The following is a 20,574-nucleotide window of genomic DNA, read 5'->3' as shown; positions in this document are numbered from 1 at the left end:
AGGGGAACTATAAGAAAGATAAAGCATTTTCACTTTACACTGCAGGGCATGTCTTTAATTTCTATTCTGTTTTGATCACTGTCTGTAATCAAATGCTGCTTAATTCGCTTTTTAACTAGAACAAAAAAACATTATAAACACACCTGTAACCTTTTGATTGTGATATAGTAGTCTGGTAATGTCCCCTGTCAATATGTTTACCATGCAAAGTTTTCTGTCTAAACATCTGCAAAGTTAAAATAGTCTCAAACTAGACTCCTACCATGCACTACAACTTCAAATATGACCCATTTCTTTACTGGAGCTAAAATAGCTCAAGTCAGGAAAGCACAGAGACACCCATCTCTACTTGGAGTCAAGTTTAGCCAGTCAGCTGGTGACATGTCAAACCCACAGAAACAAACATGCAGCAGGAGGGATGGAGGGGGGGGGGGGGGGGGTGGACAGGAAGAGGATTAAAGTTGGTGTTACCGTTGCAGAACTGTAGCAGTGATGAGGTGTCATACAGGCTGCTGTAGCTGGAAAAGCCGTCCTCCATTCTCAACCTCTGCTCTGCTCCTCTGTTATCCACCACTCCTCTTCCTCTCTCTCTCTCTCTCTCTCCTCTTCCTCTCTCTCTCTCTCTCTCCTCTTCCTCTCTCTTCCTCTCTCTCTCTCTCTGGTGACTCCCCTCCGTTAGTTTATCGCTCACTTGGCGCTCCCTCCATTCACTCAGCACGGGTCAAGCTCCCTGGGTGAGTAACCATGGCAACCCATTCACTCCGATTATGGCATGCGAACTCCAACCTCCAACCTTTTCCTTTTAAAAAAAAAAAAAAAGTCCTGAACTCGAGCAGAAAACAGTCCCTGCAGAGGAACGAGCTGCAGCAGAGACACAGAAGTTAAGAGGCTGCAGGCGGTTTTGTTTTCCTCTCTCCTTGTTCTCCCCTCCCTCCTCTTGTCCTTCTGTCTCCGGGAGAAGCAGCTGTGTGTCGTTAGCTAGCGCTGATCTCCAGCAGAAAAAAAACACAGCTTTAAGAGGGCTTGAGCTGAGCGCAGGGAGGCTCTGTGTGTGTGTTTATGTGTGTGTGTGTGTGTGTGTGTGTGAGTGTTTAGATAAAGCTCGGGACAGCCCAGCCTTCCCCTGTCACACTGAGTGGACGAGTCAGAGCGCAGGGGGGGCTGGGCCTGCCGGAAAGATCCTCCTCCTCTGTCATGATGGCAGAGGAGTGAGGAAGAGAGGATGAAAGGAAGGGAAAGGGTTGAATAGAAGAGTGGAGATAGGGACAAGAGAGGTAGGGGGGGGGGGACGCAAGAGGAATAGCCTGAGTAAAAAATGAGAGAGAAGTAGAATATGGGACAGGAGAGAAGAGGAAATACGTGGAGAGAAGGGAGGGACAGAGAGGAGGATGAAGCAGAGGAGGGGGGGGAGAAAGGGAGGAGATGTAGGATAGGAGACATGCAAGGAGAGGAGGAAAATCAAGGAGAGGAGAGAAAACAAGGTAGGAGCAGACAAGTGTAGGAGAAGAAATTAGAGGCCAAGAAGATAGGATGGAGAGTAAGGAAAGTAAAAGAAAGATGAGGACTAGGAAGGGTAGAGAGAGAAAGGGGGAAAAGGGTAGGCAAGGAGAAAGGAGAAAGGGGTAGAGACATACAAGAAAAGAAAGAAGAAAGGGGTGGCCATAGAGGAAAAAAAAGGAAGGGGGTTGGTGAGTGGAAAGGAAAGGAAAGGAAATGAAAGAAGGGTAGAGGGGAGGAAAGAAGAGGAAATGAAAAGGGGGAAGTGATGGAGGAAAGGAAGGAAAGGAAAATGTAAGAGGAGAGAAAGGAGAAGCCAAAACGTGTTTGGAAAGGAAAGAGTAAAGGTGACAAACTAATAAAGAAAACAGTCCTTTCGTTGTCGCTTAATAGAGTGACTGCTTTATTCTCCTGTTCCTGCACACACACACACACACACACACACACACACACACACACACACACACTCACACACACATACACACACACACACACACACACACACGGTCACACACAGTCACACACTCTCCTGTACATGGTGCAGAGTCATACTGGGACACAATAACAAACCAGCATCACACACTCTCCTCCAGACACGCTCAGACTGAACGCTGGCCGGGCATCACTGCTGCACCTAAACATGATTATCATTCTGTCCTCTGTGCGTCTTATCTGCCACTCTGCAGCCTGCACCGAGAGCAAGAGATCTTTAAACAAGGCCGAGAGGGGAAGCAAATGAAAGGGAGACGAGAGGGGGGGATTGAGAAAAGAGAGGAATAAATGGGAAAGAGAGGGGGAGGGGGAAAAGAAAGAGATGGAGCAAATTAAAAAAAAGTGAACAGGAGGGGTGGGTTCCGTGTAAGAAAAAGGGGATACCCTACAAAAACCTGGGGGTTTTGTATGTGCAGAGAGGAGGGGGGGGTCTTTGCATTATTTATAGTTCAAGCTAGCAGGGGGAAATAAGCAGCCAAAGAAGACAGAGTCTTTGGCCTATATTCACGTCTGAGATGTTCTCCCTTTTAGTGTGAGATCACAAGACGGAGCAGACAAAAGCTCCATGAAAGGATTTGTTTCTCTCGCTGCTTTTTAAACCGGCACAGCAGGTGCGATATAATCTGCACTCTCTGTGCAGGTATCTCTCAAAATACCCACAATCCTTTCTGGTTCAAAGGTGTCCCCGGCTAAATTTGACCTTCTGTAGTAGCATGAAAGGGATGCAGTGAAGCGCCTTTAAACGGTTGATAAGTTTCTGGTACAGGCCTTATTGTTGTTGACCTCAGAGCTTCTCCTTCCTCCTCTCCCTCAGGAAAACACTGCACTCTGCTTCACTTATTACACAACAGAGTCAAGCCACCAAAGAACAGTATGAAGACAGGATTACAAGAGAAGACAAGGTGCTTTTTGTAGACTCATGTTGTCATTTACACACTGCAATAGTGCTTATGAAGCATCACATGGATGTTACATTTCAAAACACACAGACACTAAATGTTCAGTGTCGACCTTTGCACCATTTTTAAAGCTCAATGTCTGCAGCTACAGTTAATGCTCTCAGACGAGAATGTTGAGAAATGCAGTAGGGTATTTGCATTCATTAAGAATGTATGCATTATTTTTAAAAAAGTCAAATGAAAATGTGACACTTTTTTGTGTTTTGTTCAGTGTTAGAGGTTTAAACCACCAAAACGCCACAACAACCATTGTTTTGATCCAGATCCAGAGAGGAATTTCATGCAAGCAACACACCCTGTAAACATCCTTTGTGTTTTTGTTCTGCAGCATGCAGGTCACACTAGTGTTATGTCTAAAGGCGGGGTCAGATTATTGCAAAATCTCATTCTGGGCCAGATTTGGTGGTGTAGATTAGGGACAGGTCTGATTTTTGAGTCTCTGTGCATACGCTCACGTGAGAAGAAGCCGCTAAAACTGGAGTACATTCCCTCCAAAATCCCTTCCCCATGGGTCCCTAAACCCCACCTTCACACAAACCCACGGGTGGCAGGTGGTGGGAACTGCTGCTCCACCCCTCCCCTCGACACTTATCCTTTTGAACCCCCCCTCCCCACCACCAACACCATTCGTCAGTGAGTCCAGAGGGTGCATAAACACACACACGCACATGGACTTAAAAATATAAACAGGATGGTTCTGTGCAGAGCGCGAGGATAACTCACTTATAATAACAAATACTGAACATGTGCATCCCACAACATTTCATCTAGGAGGTTGTTCCTTTCACTGGTTCCCTTGAAAGTTTAAGTTAACAATGGAAAATTACTTTAATTTGCTTTAAGGAACCTATTGTCAATGTTTAAAAAAAAAAAAAAAAAGTACAACTGAGTGTTATTTTAATTCTTATTCTGTTGCTTCCCTTAGCAAAGCAGAGCATTAGCAGTGACTTTCAGCTCACTGTTTAGCTGTTTGGTCTGCATCTACAGTGTTCACCACGCTCACAGCTCATTCAGTGTGATGTGTTGTGTTCAGAGTTCTAGTAGAGACACTTAAGCTTTCTGTATGTAGGTCAGGCTGAATATTAGGTCAGTGTGTTAAAAATAAATAAAAACTGTTTTCAATTAATGTAATGCAGCTATGAAAACACATTGTCTTGGGTTTTCCTTGTTTCATGATTTAACTTCAATAATCAGTGGTTGGAATAGGTCCAATAGAAATCATGTTCAACTAAAAGATTAATTCACAACCTGCAGTGTCAGGGTGCATGCTGTTATTTTATCAGAATACATCTGGAAATGTGTCGGTGCCTAGAGTGCTAATATAAGAATAATTCAGCTGCAGGCCTTCTTCGCTTTCTCACTGGGCCTGTTGTTTTTACAGCTCGGGTCCTCATGAGGCACCCGAAGGTCAAATTCAAACAGAGTTGCTGTGCTTTTCTTTTCCTTCTTAAGAGAGAAAATAAACTTGCTGACATCGGTTTTATCCAAAGATGATCAGTCAGCCAGTCACTGGGCCAGGATTATGCCGAATCAAATCCAGATCTGAAGAGGAAACAAGGTCAATCCTCGGTATGATCCAGCCACCATCTGTGAGCCTGTCCTGGTTATTGGGCTCTTTTGTGCTTTACACCATGAGTTAATCCAAACTGGGGTCTTTCTACAAACATTGAATTTCAAACAAAGCCGGGGGAAAAGTCATTTTTTTTACATTGAGGAATGCTGCACAGCTAATGTGGAGTAGATCTTGAGAACGTATCAAAACTTAAAGGGAATGTTTTAGATAGAGAATTATACTCAGACTAGTAAATCATTAAGTTAGTGAAGCTGGGAAAGTTGCCAGACAAAGCAAAGTTTTACCAGGGCTTCTTAAATAGCCTTGTCGCCTTACCAAAGAAAGAATTTAGATTTAGACAAACATGATATAAGGGTTCATAAATTGATCAAAAGACAAAACATTTTCTTACATTTGGAAAAGGACAGGTGAATATGAACAATCCAAAGTGTATGGAGCAGCAGGTAGCAAAGGTCACTCAATATAAACCAACAAGGAAGAGTCAGCAAAACTATCTTCCCCATGACACAGTGTTACACATTTATTTGCTTGTTGATAACATTCACGTGTAGTTCAGAAGTCCAGATGTCTTTACGCTAACCTCTTGCCTTACTGAAAAAGTGACAGTTAAAACTGCTGTTGCTGATATCAATTTCAGATGCATAACATGTTATGTGGACATAGTGCAGAGAATGAAAATTTGGCATAAAAAAAATTTATTTCAAAAAGTATTGAATGAATTACCATGGAATTATGGAGTGGAACCTGTGACCGGTACAATGAGGACCATGGCCTCTGTTCATCGGGGCGCCTGCTCTGTCAACTTCACCACAAAGACGGCATATTAAAGCACAGAAGCCTGCCATTGACTTATGGGGAGGTATGCCTAGTGAAAGACACCAAGTATGGTAGAGGTAGAGGGGTGATTAGGTTGCTGAGATAAGAAAAGTTCTCTCATGGCATTTGGAGAATGAACTCTCCTTAAATGTGTTCTGTTTTTTCACCAGATGTCCTTTGAAGTACAGGTGTTACTCTCCTGATACTTAATTGATAACCTTCATTATTGTTTCTTGCTAGGAAACAACAATATAAGAGGAAGCTGCAGATCTTTGGGTTTGGTTCGTGTTTGGAGTTGCAAAGTTGTTGTTGGTCTGTTGGAGTGACGAGCAGTGAAAACAGAGTGGCATCGTGTAGAGCTCAGTCTATGACTTTTTTTTTTTCATATTTTGCATTTTGTTATATTTTCTGCAATTATTATTTTTATTGTATTCAGGATAAATACATTCAATGGGACTGCATTCTGATTTTTTTTGTCTAATTTTCTTAGTCTGAGCCAATAGGCCATCCTAACACTCAGAATAAATGCATATTTACGTTGTGCTAATGATGCTACAAAACGGCATGCAACTTGCCTTCTCAAATAGTAAAAGTTGAACAACTTAAGTGCGAAAAAACGTCTATTAGAATTGTCATTTTGAGCATGCTGGTGTTAGCATTTAGCTCAGCAGCGCTAGCCTTAAAAGTAGCCTCCACCTGCTTGCTGTAGACTCTTAGTCCTTGATTTTTAAAGCTCCTATCGGGCACTTTTGGTTTGCATTGATTTCTGTGCACCCTGTGGACAAATGTTCCTTTTTCTTATAAACTGTTAGTATGTTTTTCCTTGGCACTCAAAGGCCAAACTCCTTGCAATAGGAACACAATGTTTTATCTATTTACGTTTTATCCTACCTTAGGCTTTGGTCGATAAAGCCAAGATCTGCTCTGAAGGTATGACAGTGTGTTAGCTCATATCAGTCTGCTGTGCTATTGATTTCCCTGGATCACCAATAGAGGCCAGGCCAGCAGAGGATGTCATGCCTGTGATTGACAGGTCTCTCTTTCTGATAACTGTCTGGACAGGAGGGCAGAGATAGAGACAGGGAGACAGATTATTAAATATAAATGTCCATCTTCTAGGGAAAATAACCTGTCATCTTTCATACTAATCAGAGTCGGTTTAAACACATTTTAAGACACTTAATGACGTCATACTGACACACTTTAAACAGTTAAGTCCACCATTAGTTAACTTACAAGCTACTTTGCGTGTTCCTGTGAAAGAGAAATATGTGTGTTAATTAAACCCTGAAAGATGAAAAAGAATGCATAAAGAAGAGCTGTTTAAAGTTTCTGTCGTCATAAATTATGAGGAAGAAATGTGACCTAATTTCAAAGAGGGAGAATCCCACGGAGTGATTTTTTTCACAGTTCTGCTTCAGATAAAGATATTAAAGCAAGTATTTTAATCATGTTCGCCATCTTAGTTTGGAGAGTTATCCTGCCAACACTTGAATCTATGCAGCTTTAGGTCAAGCCGAATGATAATTTTGTTCCCATAACAACAAGTCTGTCGTGTTTACATACTGATGCTGACCCCAGTTTGCCATCTTAGTTACCGAGTTATCGTGCTAACATCAGGAGTTTATGAAGCTTCCACTCCAGCTAAATGCCAAAGTTCTGAGTTTAGTAGGTGTGTATTTCTTTTGATTATTATTTTTTTTGATTTTTCTCATTCTCATTTTCTGAACCTTTCACTGAGGAATGTAACTTTGCAGGTATTTGGTAAACGAACAAATGAAAATTGTCCCCAAAATAAGTTACCAGATGGTGATGTTCTTACATCATTCATTAGTATTTTCATAGTGGGAGCCATTAGTACAAAAGGTCATGGCAGTCCATCTTATAGGTATTACTATCCATAACATAGCAAAGCATAGCATAGCATAGCATAGCATAGCATAGCATAGCATAGCATAGCAAAGCATACCACACCATACAAAACCAGATCGTATCATACCATACTATACCATACCATACACTTCATTGTCCCATCATTGGAAATGTGTTTTAGACTAGAGAACTTTAGTCTAAAACAAGCATTGCACTTACAGTCACTTACAACACTCCATCATGCCATCCATCCATTGCAGATTGCAAGTCCATCTCTAAAATAGAATATTATTTTAACTAAACAAACTAACTTACTAAATCAATCTCATACATATTTTAATAAATAATATATATATTTGCACAATAAATAAAGAGAAAAAGGCTCCAGGATAAAGGGAATGTCAGCGACACACTGCAGTGCTCTGTTGTGGGCTACACAAGCATCAGCAATGCCAAATGATGATGCTATGATTCAGGGAAAAACTGGGTCACCACTTGTGTTTTAATGCAGTCTTTGGTCGTGGTCTCTAATGGCTTTATGCATAAAGAAATCTTCTGCTAGACTCCGTATTATCAACGAAGACCCACATTTATAGACTTTCTTCAATTACGGAAAAAAGAGGGAGTCTTTTGTGTTAAGCAAGTCTTACTGTGGATTTCTCCATTCTACCGTGCAGTTAGATCACTTCCTTTTTACCATAACAGCATTATGTGAGTAAATTGATATGATTTATCAGCAATTAAATACTTACAATAAATGGATTCAGGCTTATTGAAAGTGAATGTGTGTGACGGTTGAGGCTCAAAGAGAAAGAAGTCCTAACCACTGTTAGATCTCTATGAAGTGTCAACGATAGACTTTATGAGAGGCAGAGAAGGCACGTGAGCGCGGAAGAGGAGAATCTGCTTTTAGGCTGTAAATAGCTTCTAATCCTGAGGCAGTGGAGCAGCGTTACATGTCCTCCTCTTTTTCTGTGCGGTGGAATTTATAACCCTGTCAAACACAGATAAAAAAGCACTGCAGATTTATAGGTCACCAAACCTCTTTTTTAAATATAATATCGCACTCTGTCTTTCCCTCCCACTCCAGCTGGTAATATCTAATCTTGACTGAACAAAATCAATACTTAATATACTATTAAATAATTGGTTGTATTTCTTTCAAGCCAGGAAGTAAATCAGTATTTTTTTTTTGCCCGTCCTTGTCACGCCATAATGCTTTTGTTTTGGGTTATGTTTAATATAAACAATATAAACTCCTAGCAACAATAATCACACTGTAGCGACCTCTTATTCCTGATTCTGAACCATGAGCATCAAACGTGTCAAAGGAATAGCCTAACCCTCCTGTGCTCTTCTTTGCAGTCTTGCTGAGAGTTAAAGGCGATGAGATTGTGTTACTACTTGCATGTCTGTACAGTGTTTGTGATGCTACATCCAGGTGATAGGTAGGCTAGCTTAATGTCTTGTGGAAGCACAAACTAGATCAGTCAAGAAGGCCCGAAAACTACTGAATTTCATCCCAAACAGCAGTTACTGTGGAATGTGCGAGACTATTTGACTGGTATATGTAACTTCCTATAATCTCAGTTTGTAGTTTGTCAATCCCACATCGATGACAAGTATATCCTGGCACTGATTTTAAAAAAGTATTTGGGTGGATGAGGCTTGCTGGGCCTTCACTCTGCCAGTCTTTATGCTGCTCTAGTACACCATTCTCTTGGCTTCAGCTTCATGTTTAATAGCCTTCCTGAGTTGATGCTATAAGTGAATTAGGCTAATGCTATTAGTGAATGTCCTGATGAAGATATCAAAGTAAATAAAATGTATTTAAGGGGAATTAGAAATGTAAACCAAAAAATGACGTAATACATCTTCGTGAAGATTTCCTTAAAGAGGTCGAATGGCTGAAGATTGTCCTAATGGTTTGTGTACAAAATATAACCCTATAACCCCCAAAAGCCAAACAACACTTTATCTTCACAATGTGCTTCACAGAGATGAGAAGTTTTCTGAACACGTGAGTCACTGTGATAAACAGCTAATACACATTTGCATCAAGGGCTTTACACATTCTACTCGACACAAGTCACTTCAGAAATGCTTTACTCAAGTACAAGTAAAATGACCAGTCTATGAATTTACTCAAGTGAAAGTAAAGAGTACATCATTTGACATTTACTGTAAGTACTGAGTACTAACTTTTTCCATGGGGAGGTTAAAAATAAGATTTGATCTCTTCTTTCCGGTTAGTGCAGAAAAGGTCAAAAGGGTAAGAATCTCACACTAGATTGAAGATTTACATTACTTCCTCTATTACATTAAAAACAATGACTCAGCAAATGTTGGATTTTAAAGAGCAGTCATTTTTTTGTCTAGCTCTGCTTATAACATTACATTACAATTTTTTAATTGAATTTGTTTTGAATTTGATTTATTGTTTCCATTTCTTGACCGTTTCACTCTGAACATGTAGTGAAGTTTGAGCAGCTGTAGTTCTGGCCAGGTTCATGCAGCTGATGGAATGATTCAACCGGTTTTATGATTTTCATTTTATTTTATTTTTTTACTCCTGTTGCTGAGTTGTTTGCAACAGCTGGTTGAAAAAAAATACACATTTTTGACACAGTACACAAAAAAAGCGACTAAATTACGGTATTGTGAGTAAATGTAGTTTGCTGCTTATCAAGCCTTATTCTAACACCCTTTGGAAGAAGACGAAAACTTCCCTGAAATTCGGGAAAGAAGCTGAAAGGCAGAGGATGAGGTGTCATATTCCAGAATGGAGTGGACTATCATACATTACCTTACAATTATGTAACATAATATGTGCAGAGAACAAGATTAGATTTTCAGCATGCACACATTCAAACACTTTGAGAGGCCTATTGTGAGCACGTCAAGGGACCTACTTTATAATCCCGAGTATAACATTTAGGACCATATAATGATTCATGTTATGCAGTAATGTTTGAGCCATCATCGCTTCGATGTCAACCTTTGAAAACTATCTTCCCGCCTCTTTCCACTCTGCTTGACCTCCTCGCCTTTCCACTAATGATGCTACAGAAGTGGGAAGAATGAATATAAACTACACAGACTGCTCTTCATCTAATCTATATGTTAATGAGCAATAACTCGGCCACAGGAGTCGGAAAAGCACTGGTGAAATTCAGTGGGTTAAAGTCCATGCAAATGTACTAATGTGAAGGATTCTTATGGCCATTAAAGAACATCTTACAGGTGAGTTTGAGACATTGTAATGTATTAACCCTTTAGCTCCATAAAGACATTCACTAATCTAAACTCACCTAATGTTAGTCTAATAGTGCTTTGGTGTGATGTGGACTCAGGTTTGTGTTGCAGAGTGTGCAGGGCTGTGTTCTCTCAAGCGATGCCAACATTAATCACATCTGACTTGGCCACTGAAACATCCATGTACACCCTTCCCCCATTTCCTGAACAACCAAGAACTCTGCTCTTTCTCTCTGTACAAACCTGCACACACACATACACACACACTTATATTCAAACATGGATGTGAATGCACACCCCTCCAGCACACAGCGTTATCTTTTTATTCTCTTCTCATGCAGAACCTTCAACTAGAAATTCTTCCCCCTTCATGTTAATCTTTACTTTACTCTTCTTGCATCAAATAAGGTTTCTTCTTCCCTGCACTCTCCTCTAATATCCCTTTCAAAGTCAGAGCACCTCATCCCTCTGATCGATACAGACTAAAATAAACTCCACTGAGTAAATCTGGCGTCTGCTGCAGAGTTGACTCTCATGCATGTATTGTAGCAGGGAGGCTCCTCGCTGTGGGTCTCACATACTCACACAAACTGCAGGTGAGGGTGTGTCAAATGACCCATATTTTTTAAGCTACTTTGTTAAAAAGGGGATTCACTGTCAGCAGAGCTGAGGGTCCTCATAACCAGGGCACAGATGGAGGGCTGACGTCAGAGGGCAATGACGTCGTCTGAATCTCTCATGCACATTTCTGAACACTCACTCTAGCACACAAACACTCACGCACGTCTCTTTATCCAGCATCTGTATTACAGGCTGTCGGCTCTGGATGCTGTTGGCTGTCAATCATACAGACTTGTCAACTTCAGTTAATGCTCTCAAACGTCTCAGTTAATACCAGTAATATTTGCAGTCTACAGTTAATACACGGCATCTTGACGTTTTTCATTTTTCACCAAAAACATCTCCTGTGAAACAGCCACCGCCTCGCTCCTCAACCGCTCATACTCCTACCATTCCTGTCTCCCGCATTCTTCTTTGCCTCTTATCTTCCCCATACCCCCCTTCCATTCCCTCCCCGCTTCTCTTCTTTGTCGTCCTTCATTTTCTCCACTTTTGTCTCTCTATCCTCTTGCATCCCCAATTCCCTTTTTCATATCTCTGTCCTTTCTAATCATCACTTTTTATGAATTTCCTTCCATCCATCTCTGGTCAGAGCACTTGAAATTGTAAAATATGCTTATGCTGCCACCTGCAGGACACAAACCAAACTGCTCAACTGAGTCACTTGTGCAATTCTTTTGGAACTGACAGAGTGGAGAAAGCTGGCTTTAAAATCCAACTCAGTAAGTAGATGACATCCAGCCATCAAGTGGTCAACTGTCTGACAAAAATGACACACATTGAAAATAGTGGCCTGACAGTTCGACCATTTGTTGGGAATAGTTATGGTCGAATTCCGATAAGCTGCTTTAGCATGGGGGTATCGTGTATGTTGAGACGTGCAAAGCCATTTTTTATAATAAGTATCAAATGGGAAAAATCTAGAATTCTGCTGTAAAGAAAATCTCTTCTGTGTAAAATAAAAAGTCATTCTTAAAGTATTTTTAATAAAACATCAGTACAGAGCAGAATCTGAATGCATGACACAACCTCATAAAAAGAGCAGTTCATATTATTTTGCCAAAAATGTGAGCTTAATTATACAGAGGAAACCGATTAGTGCACTGAACTTGAAAACCTTCCAGAAGTCCTGAGCTACTTTCCTCAACTGTTTATTTCTCCAAGTGCTGTTTCCTTTGCCGTTTCCATCAGATAACATCTTCATTCTAACACATCCTCCTGTGTGTCCTGCACTGCAGACATCTCTGTGCCCACACACGACTTTGTTCTCAGAGTTCGACGGGGTTGTTCAAGCCTGTGTAAAATCCTTACCTTAATAATGTAAGACTTTAACAATGAAATATCTGGACAACAATGCTGAGATGTTGCACTCAAGTCTTTTGAACTTTTGATGACCTGTGATGTTGGAATTTAATACCTAACCAATAAGTTTTACACAGAGACGTGGAAGTGATACATAACAACGGTAAAATTAGGAATCATCTTGAAAAAGACTCACAGCACATAGTTTAAGTATCTTGTTCCTGTAAGTGTATCATAGATTTAAGAGTTTACTTTTGATGTAATTTCCTGGCAAGTCTATTATCTAGTTTGATATGGTTGATAAGGGAGGTGTGGTAAGCTGTCAAACCTACAACATCCACAATCTTGGCGGGTGTGAGACAAGCATGAGCTGAGCCAGAGAGGAAAGGAAACAGGAGATAAAAGCAATGAAAAAAAAAAAAAAGAAGACAGATGAAGAGAGAAGTAAGAGAGTGAAACATGAGCGAGCGAGGGAACAAGAAAGGTTTCTATTTATAACGGATTGTTTCTGTTAGTCTGTCAGACAGGCTGTAAGAAAGGCCTTTAGCTGCACTTGCGGGAAATGACCCTTCATTTAATGCTTATCTGACACACACACACACACACACACACACACACACACACACACACACACACACACACACACACACACACACACACACACACACACACACACACACACACACACACACACACACACACACACACACACACACACACACACACACACACATCTTTAAAACATGCAGCATTGTCGTATACACATTTTTCTATCTCAGGAAACAGTGAAAGCACCTTTCTTTCTCAATCCATCCTCTCTGAATTCTGCGGCCATTCTGCTCTGTTTTCATGAAACCAGGGAGAATTCTCGACTAAGTTTCCATATAAGGTCCCAAACTATGAGCAGCTCCTCTTTTCAGCTGAATACTTGCAGGGTGAGCTGTCCCAGCAGAAAGCTAAGACCTCATCCATCAAACGTACATGTGCAGACACACAAACCCAAACAATTTACAAGTATGTAAGCACAGATATGCATTTCACATATTACTCTCCCCATGCATGCACATGTGCACAACAGTCATGCTCTCTGTTTTCACTTACCCGTAGGTAGCCCCTCACAGTCAGACATGGCCAGGGAGATGAGGATCAGGTCAGTGTCTTCTTGTGTCAGTTGAGTTTCTGCAGTTTGTTGCTTCTTCTGACTGCGTTCCTCTTTGTTTTTCCTACTTTGTCTTTATCAAACTCTCTATTTAGGCAAGTAGCTGTCAAACTCTCTCTGTTTAGCTTTCCTGCTTTACTTTGAAGCTCCTTGTTCTCCTCTCTCTCATTCTCTCTCTCTCTCTCTCTCTATAACTCCACAATGTGACCAGTGGCCAGCGGATATGCCAATCAAAAATTACACACTGTGCTATTGGATGCTAAATTTGTAACAAACAGTCCTCCCATGGGATACGGTTACTTTTAGATATAGCAGGCCTTTCTTAGCTATGATTTCATTGACTTATCTGCCACACATATCCTAAAAATTAGATGGAAGAAAAGAACGAAAACCAATAGGCTACAACACTGCAATAATGTTAAGATTTCTCCTTAAAATCCCACCGTGAAAGTTTCAGAATCACGGTTGTTTCCTGGTATACTTTTCTCCTCATCCCTTAAGCCTGTAACACAAACATTCAAATAGTTCCAGGAAACTCCTTCTCCCTTGGGATACAGGTTGGCCAAAACCTGGCTTTATTTCAGAAAGGCTTAGTCATTTTTAGCTGTAGTTGCATTTATGTCCTGTAGGGGGCGCTTGTGTTTTGTTTAAAAAGCAGCACATCACGAGGGAAAAATCCTTTGTTTTCTCCAGCTCCTAAAGTGGCCTAAATACCAAGGTATTGAGAGTCAGGTGACTCTGTACCAAATGTACATTTAAAGTCAATCAAAGTGTTTAGTTTTTTATTGGTCATAACTAAGCAACAGTCATTTCTGAGAAGTTGCATTCACTGCCAAATTCTTCTTAACATATTTTTTAGGCAGGAGAGCATATAGACGAAAATGTTCTCTCAAAAATAAAGAGACGACTTCAAAAAGAATCCATGAAGGAGAGAACAAAGGGAATCAAATATGGCAGCCAGCTTTGCCTCTCCTCCGTAGCTCCTTTCATACACACAGCAGACAAAGAAAAAAGTGCTTGCCACGCACTTCATAATTCTTTACAGATTACTGGCCCACTTGAGTGCACAAATGTTCTTCAGCTTTGATTAAGCTCACAGCCAACCTTTCTGTAACCCCAATCCTCAATTTCTTTTCAGCGTACTCAGCTGACCCTTTGTCACTTGACTCAGGAGGATTATCACGAGGGAAAGGTCCAGCATGTGACTGAGTGGGGTCATGTTAAGCTTGTCCAGCAGTAGTTCGACTGTCAGAGAGATTGGGGGGGGGGGGGGGGTGTCAGCGCAGGGTACCAGACCAGGGTTATCTTGAGATGTTTTTTTTTTTCAGAGAACACAGGTGATGAGATGTTGGAGGGTTTTCTTGCTCCATTATCTGTGTTTCAGACCTGTCAGTGCTCCCCCAACTTAACACAGCACCCCGGCCTTCACACCAGGTCCTGCTTTCATGTTTGAGCTCCAGGTCTTGTTTGCCGAAGAGCTCGAGGGCACTTCTGCAAACGTAACCCAAACCTTCACCCCACAAAGACCTCTCGACCCCTCTTGCTCCGGCAAACAGAAAGTGGACCATCCACCTCCATGTCTGCTTTCACTCACTAATGATCACATGAAATTACTTCAGCTGAGGTAATATACTCCTGAGAGTCCACAATGGTGCCTGCAGGGTGTTAAATTAGATTGTAAAGTGGTTTAGTATGAGTTTGCCACACTTGGATTCTTGCAATAGCTTTAAACAATGCAGCATTTTCCAACACACAAGAAACTAGGTTATCAGGAGAAATACTTAAGACGTCTGCAATATCAGAAGTACTTTAAAACTCACAGTTGTGGAGCTTACAGATATCTAAGAATTATAACTTTGGTCATTTATGAATGTGTTCCGAAAGTTACAAAGACATTTTGATACTCAAAGTAGGTGTGAGACTTTTCAGCTATCAGTGGTAAAATGCTGATTTCACAAAGTATAATGACAGTTAAACATGATGGATTTATCTTCATTTGAAACCACGAAGTACAGGGCAAGCTCTGATAATCAATCACGTCGTGCCACAATGGAAAGTGATACAGACACAAAAACAAACGAAGGAAATGCTTTCTTAATAAGCCAATAAAAGCAACAATCAGGAGAAATAAGAGCCACCAAGAGGTTGTAAATGGGATTTAAATGTTACTTTAATAGTTTGAAAGTAGACTAAACTGGTTTAAAATGTGTAATGGTGGAGACCTTTCACTGCATTTCCTTGTTGTTAATCTTTGCCTGAGAGAACCTAAACTACAACTTCTTCTGCTGAATGAATATTGTTGGAGCTTACCTTATAATGTATCAAAGATGTGTACTGGGAAGGAAACTTATTAATAAATAAATAAATGTTCATTTTAGGGTACCATACAAGAAAACCATTTGCTATATAGGCTAGTATAAATTAGATAAATGTATAGGTTAAATAGTTAATACACTGTACTTACATGAACTACTCTTCTGGCCACTCAGAGCGTTTACACCACATGTCACATTTGACCTTTTATACACACATTCATTCACACAATGATGGCTATGCCTTCAGGAGCAACTAAGGCTTCAGTGTCTTACCCATGGCCCATTTAGACTTGTAGACTGCAGGAGCTGGGGGCCTAACCGGCAACTTGTCAACTCAAAGACAACCCACATTCACAATGAGCCACAACCGCTCAAAAAACAATTAAAAAGAAAAAAACCTGGTGCAACAGAACAACATTTTGTCATCAGCATAATCATGAATTTACAACCATTCAGTAATAAATAAAATGGGACCGTATGTGGTACTCCGTGGAAAATATTTGTGAAATTGTTTGAATTTATATGTTCACACTTTGATCTGTATCTGTTTGTTAGATCTTTAAAAAAAAAAACATTTTATCATGTTAACAATAAGTAGGTCTGTCAGCAATGCTAAATGGTAAACCATGTTACTTTCCTTTGATAAATCAAATAGAGAGGCTGCACAGAGCTGCCTTTAATCTCAAGCAGATGTTACATCAAAGTGGTAGCAATGTGTTGTCCTGACAGTGGACACCATAAGTTATGTGGCCTTTGTGATTTCCTTTAAATTAAGAGTCATGTGCTCTTCAAATATTTATACAATCCAGAGGGTAATCTTGGTATACTTGGTCACAAACATAGACTGTATGTAGAATGGACAGCAGAATATTTGGCATCAAGTGAAGCCAGAAGATTTAGAGTTCCCCCTGCTGACTTGCAGCAGAATAAGTCATAAAAGCCAAATACTCTACACTCTCCATACTACACATTAATAAATGGGACATGGGTCAAACTATAAAATCTAAACGCACGTCAGATAAATCTCAAACCAAGTTTCCTCACAAGTTATTTTCACACCATTATGTTTTCAAATCATCTTTCTTCTGACAATTTTCCTTTTATTTAGTTACTTTCAATGGTACAAAACGATATTTAATTACATGACTGACAGCATTGGGGCCTACCCAATGCTGTCAGTCATGTAATTAAAGAGTACAGTAAAAGAGGTGACAGAAAGGTTTTCTGAACTTCAATATCCTTGAGTGTCTGCTTCAAACGGACAAAAGAATCTGTTCTGCTGTGGACTGTACTCACCTGAGGGACTTTTACCATCTTAACTGTAAGATAAAAGTGTGTTTTCAGTAGCGGAAGCTGTTAAATGTCAATAATGCAGCTCTTCCAGACGATCCCTACTGAGTAGAGTCTGGATGCAAATTTGCAAAATGTCATGAATTCACAGGAATATTTTGGCTTCATCCTGTTCAACGGGAGGAGTCTGAGGTAAGTGTCCATTTGTAGATATAGTCTATAGTATATGAAGTAGCATAAATGTTGATGCAAACTTACAAGTATCCTGTTTTATATAAATATGAGTAAGTAAGTGTATACGTGTTGGACCTTACATTACATCACTTCACACACATGTGACTTGAGATCTATTCATCGTTCACAAACTAGACACTAGCTGCTGCCCTTTTCAGTTTATCTCTCTGTGACTCTCGGTCACTAAAACTCTCTCAGGTTTTCTTTCTCTCCTCTGGTGTCTATCTCTATATCCGTCTATTCTTCAGCCTCTGTCACTCTCATCAAGCTGCTTCTACTTTCTTTAGTTGCCATCCACTCACTTCACCAGGCTAAGTTTCTAAAGGGGTTAAATGAGACAACCCTGCAGATTATTTGCCTCACCACGGAGTTCATTATATTTCTTAACACAGACAATCTCTGTTTCCTTTCTCTTTAGCTTCTGTCTCTACTTCAACAAACGGTAGTGATAGTGGGGGTTAATATTAGTAATGCTCACAAGTGGTTTCATATCAATCAGCAATTTAGACATTGATGGTGTCCAGTCAGTTTCCCAACAAGATGTGCACTATGAGTAATAATGTATTCTTTGATTATATGTATAGTGCTGCTACTATTAATTTAGTTTAAATTGCCTTAAAAAATGTATTTTTATTGTTGTTGACATTTTTAATAAATACTTTATTTAAGAAAACTCAGTGATGTTCTCTTGTCAAACTAGAAACAAATATTAAAAGGAGTGTGTGTGTGTGTCTGTGTGTGTGTCTGTGTGTGTGTATGTGTGTTGTGTAGACCCAAATGTTACATATTTCAGACAGCAGATGATCGAGGGAGCTAAATTCATATGAAAAGCATCTCACCCTCTTTAACGGTTCCATGTTAATGATCCTCCCATGGAAGCAGCACTTGTGTATGCAGGTACTAATGAACTCTTAATAGTGTTAAACGTAACAGCCCCTGAATGATTCCACTAACTGTTTTATAGCTGTGTGGGCAGAACCCTAATTGGGGACTTGTGGCAAAGAGCTCTCTTCACAGCCCTCCACAGGTTTAACAACCTGCACAAGAGAAGCTGCACTCCATTGTTACAGAGAACAAAGAAAGCAAACATCTTTTGTTGTTCAAATGTTTAACTATACAAAGTTACTTGATCCATTTTGATTGGCTGTCTTGCTATTTTTGGGTTAAAATCCCACACGATGAAGACACTGATGTATTTTTAATGAGACGCCAAATTAAGGCATATTTCACCACTTGTTAATGTAAAGCACTTTGTGCCACATCGCCATATGAAACGTGCTATAGAAATAAAGTTTGATTGATTGATTGATTTACAACCAAATGCAGGACATCAGAAACACAAGAGAAACATTGCTCTCTGATCACAAGAAAAGGTCTTACTCACCTCACAGGGCTCACATATACATTTGTGTACCTGTTGCTAAGTATAAAGAAAGGTCATCAGTTAAAGTTTATGGTTTAACAAGATACTGAGAGAAAAACTTTTAATGTAATTGTGTGTTAAATAAAAAGGTCAGATTTTATGTGCAACAAAAGGGCTAAATTTGATTTAGTGTTGCAGAAAGGAATTGGACAAGCTTGTTAAGTTTGAAGTCTTGGAAGCACAAATTCATTTAATTTGGCTCAGATGGGGGGAAGGGCACTTCTGGTAGAGGATTAACTGTAAAGAAGGAAGTCTTCCTCCTGGTTGGGGGCAGTAAGTAGTCCCCCCGCTGAGAAATGGCCGAGGTGTGACGGAGGGGATTCCAGAGCATGCAACAAAAGGCAGCCACTTTGATTTGAAAGGCAGTTTTAGCCGACACATACACAAACTACAGCCCCTGCCCTCAGGTCTCAGCTGGTTGAAAAACAGGGGAAACTCCAGATGCAACACAGCAGTTGTGGGCCGTGACTTGGAAGAAAGAAAGGGAGCTGTGGAAAGGGACACTGAAGGAGGGATGAAGTCATGTATCGAGTGGAACAGTTTAACTGCAGCGCAGAAGCCTAAATTAATAGTAAAGCCAAATGGGAGGTTTTGGCCTGGAGGAGAATTCAAACAGAGAGGGAGGGCAGCGGCAGCACCGGCCGAAGACGGGTGGGGTGAAAGGAGGTTCCTGTATGATGGATGGATGGATGGACGGGTGAGGAAGAGAAGTGGGGGGGAGAGGAGGGGAGCTTCAAAAGAAAAATGACCCGGACTGCAACTGTGACAGAGAGGGAGGGACCATGTGGGAATCTCATAACCAAAAAAAAAAGCTTTTTACAGTTCAGCCCTGGTGGAGCAAGTGAAACAGCAGACATTCAACAAAGATTAAACACTGAACAGTAAATACATACATCAAGGATTTGTTTCAAACCTGGCTCTGAATCAGATTCATTTTTGAGCTCATGGCAATTCACTTTAGTACAGGGTTTCTGTGCGACACCATCTTCTGGCCAGGAAGAGGAAGCTCCTTCTGAACACAGATATCAGAGCCAAACTAGCTGCTTCCCCCAGTTATAATGCATACCTAAGCTAACAAGCTGCTGGCTGTAGTCAATAATTTACTGGAAAGATAGGCTACTGCATTAGAGGGCTATGGGACTTTATATCAAGAGGCCAATTTCTTCTTCAAAACCATGCTTTTATTGTGTACACCACAGTGGACTGAACCAACTGTTTGCAGTCACTGTGCAGCGCTAAACTAATAAACGAATCGTTGTATCTTCATTTGTTTTCTCTTTCTATAAGTGTGGTATCAACTTCCTCCTGGAGCACTTAGCAAGAAAGTATAGTGTACACTTTTATTTTACATGTGTTTTAGTAGCCCACGTTTTGAACTTTAGATTAATAAATCAGGCTTTCCTTAGAAACCTATTTTTTTCAATGCTCTGTATTGTGTAAAAAAAACATTTTATAATTTACTGCATGGGATAATGTATGACACGTGGCTTGCTTTCAAGGCTTGTAACAATATCCTCCAACTGTTATCTTTGCACAGACTCAAGCTAGCTGGTTCCCCATTTACAGGTTGTATAAAGTTGTTACATACAAACTGCTTTATTTTTGAAAACCAAGTACACTAAACCAACCAGTCCAGCCATGACTTTTATCAACCTTCTCATTCAACATATCTCAAACTGTACCTTTAACTACTCTTATATATTTAAGTGCTCAACTTTTTGAACTGTAGATAAATAATTGAGGGCTTCGTCTTAAAGTTGGCTCTG

At 40.3% G+C, this 20,574-nt stretch overlaps 1 protein-coding gene across 7 annotated transcripts in view; it reads right to left on the bottom strand.

The window, feature by feature from the left end:
- eml1 (EMAP like 1) overlaps positions 1–13,685 on the bottom strand; it is a 51,860-nt gene extending 38,175 nt beyond the window's left edge. For 4 of the 7 annotated variants that reach the window (XM_065966131.1, XM_065966132.1, XM_065966133.1 and 1 more), the window contains exon 1: positions 472–1,082. In XM_065966131.1, the coding sequence (XP_065822203.1) occupies positions 472–538 (67 nt within the window). In that variant the 5' untranslated portion in view covers positions 539–1,082. Of the gene's footprint in view, positions 1–471; positions 1,083–13,488 lie in introns of those variants that run through there. The other 3 variants (XM_020650169.3, XM_020650170.3, XM_065966135.1) reach the window with 2 other exon arrangements.
- Positions 13,686–20,574: the final 6,889 nt, after the last annotated feature.

This window comes from Labrus bergylta, chromosome 18 (genome assembly GCF_963930695.1).
Source record: "Labrus bergylta chromosome 18, fLabBer1.1, whole genome shotgun sequence".
Taxonomy (NCBI): domain Eukaryota; kingdom Metazoa; phylum Chordata; class Actinopteri; order Labriformes; family Labridae; genus Labrus; species Labrus bergylta.
The sequence above is the reverse complement of the archived record's forward strand: the minus strand, read 5'-3'. Positions and strand labels throughout refer to the sequence as shown.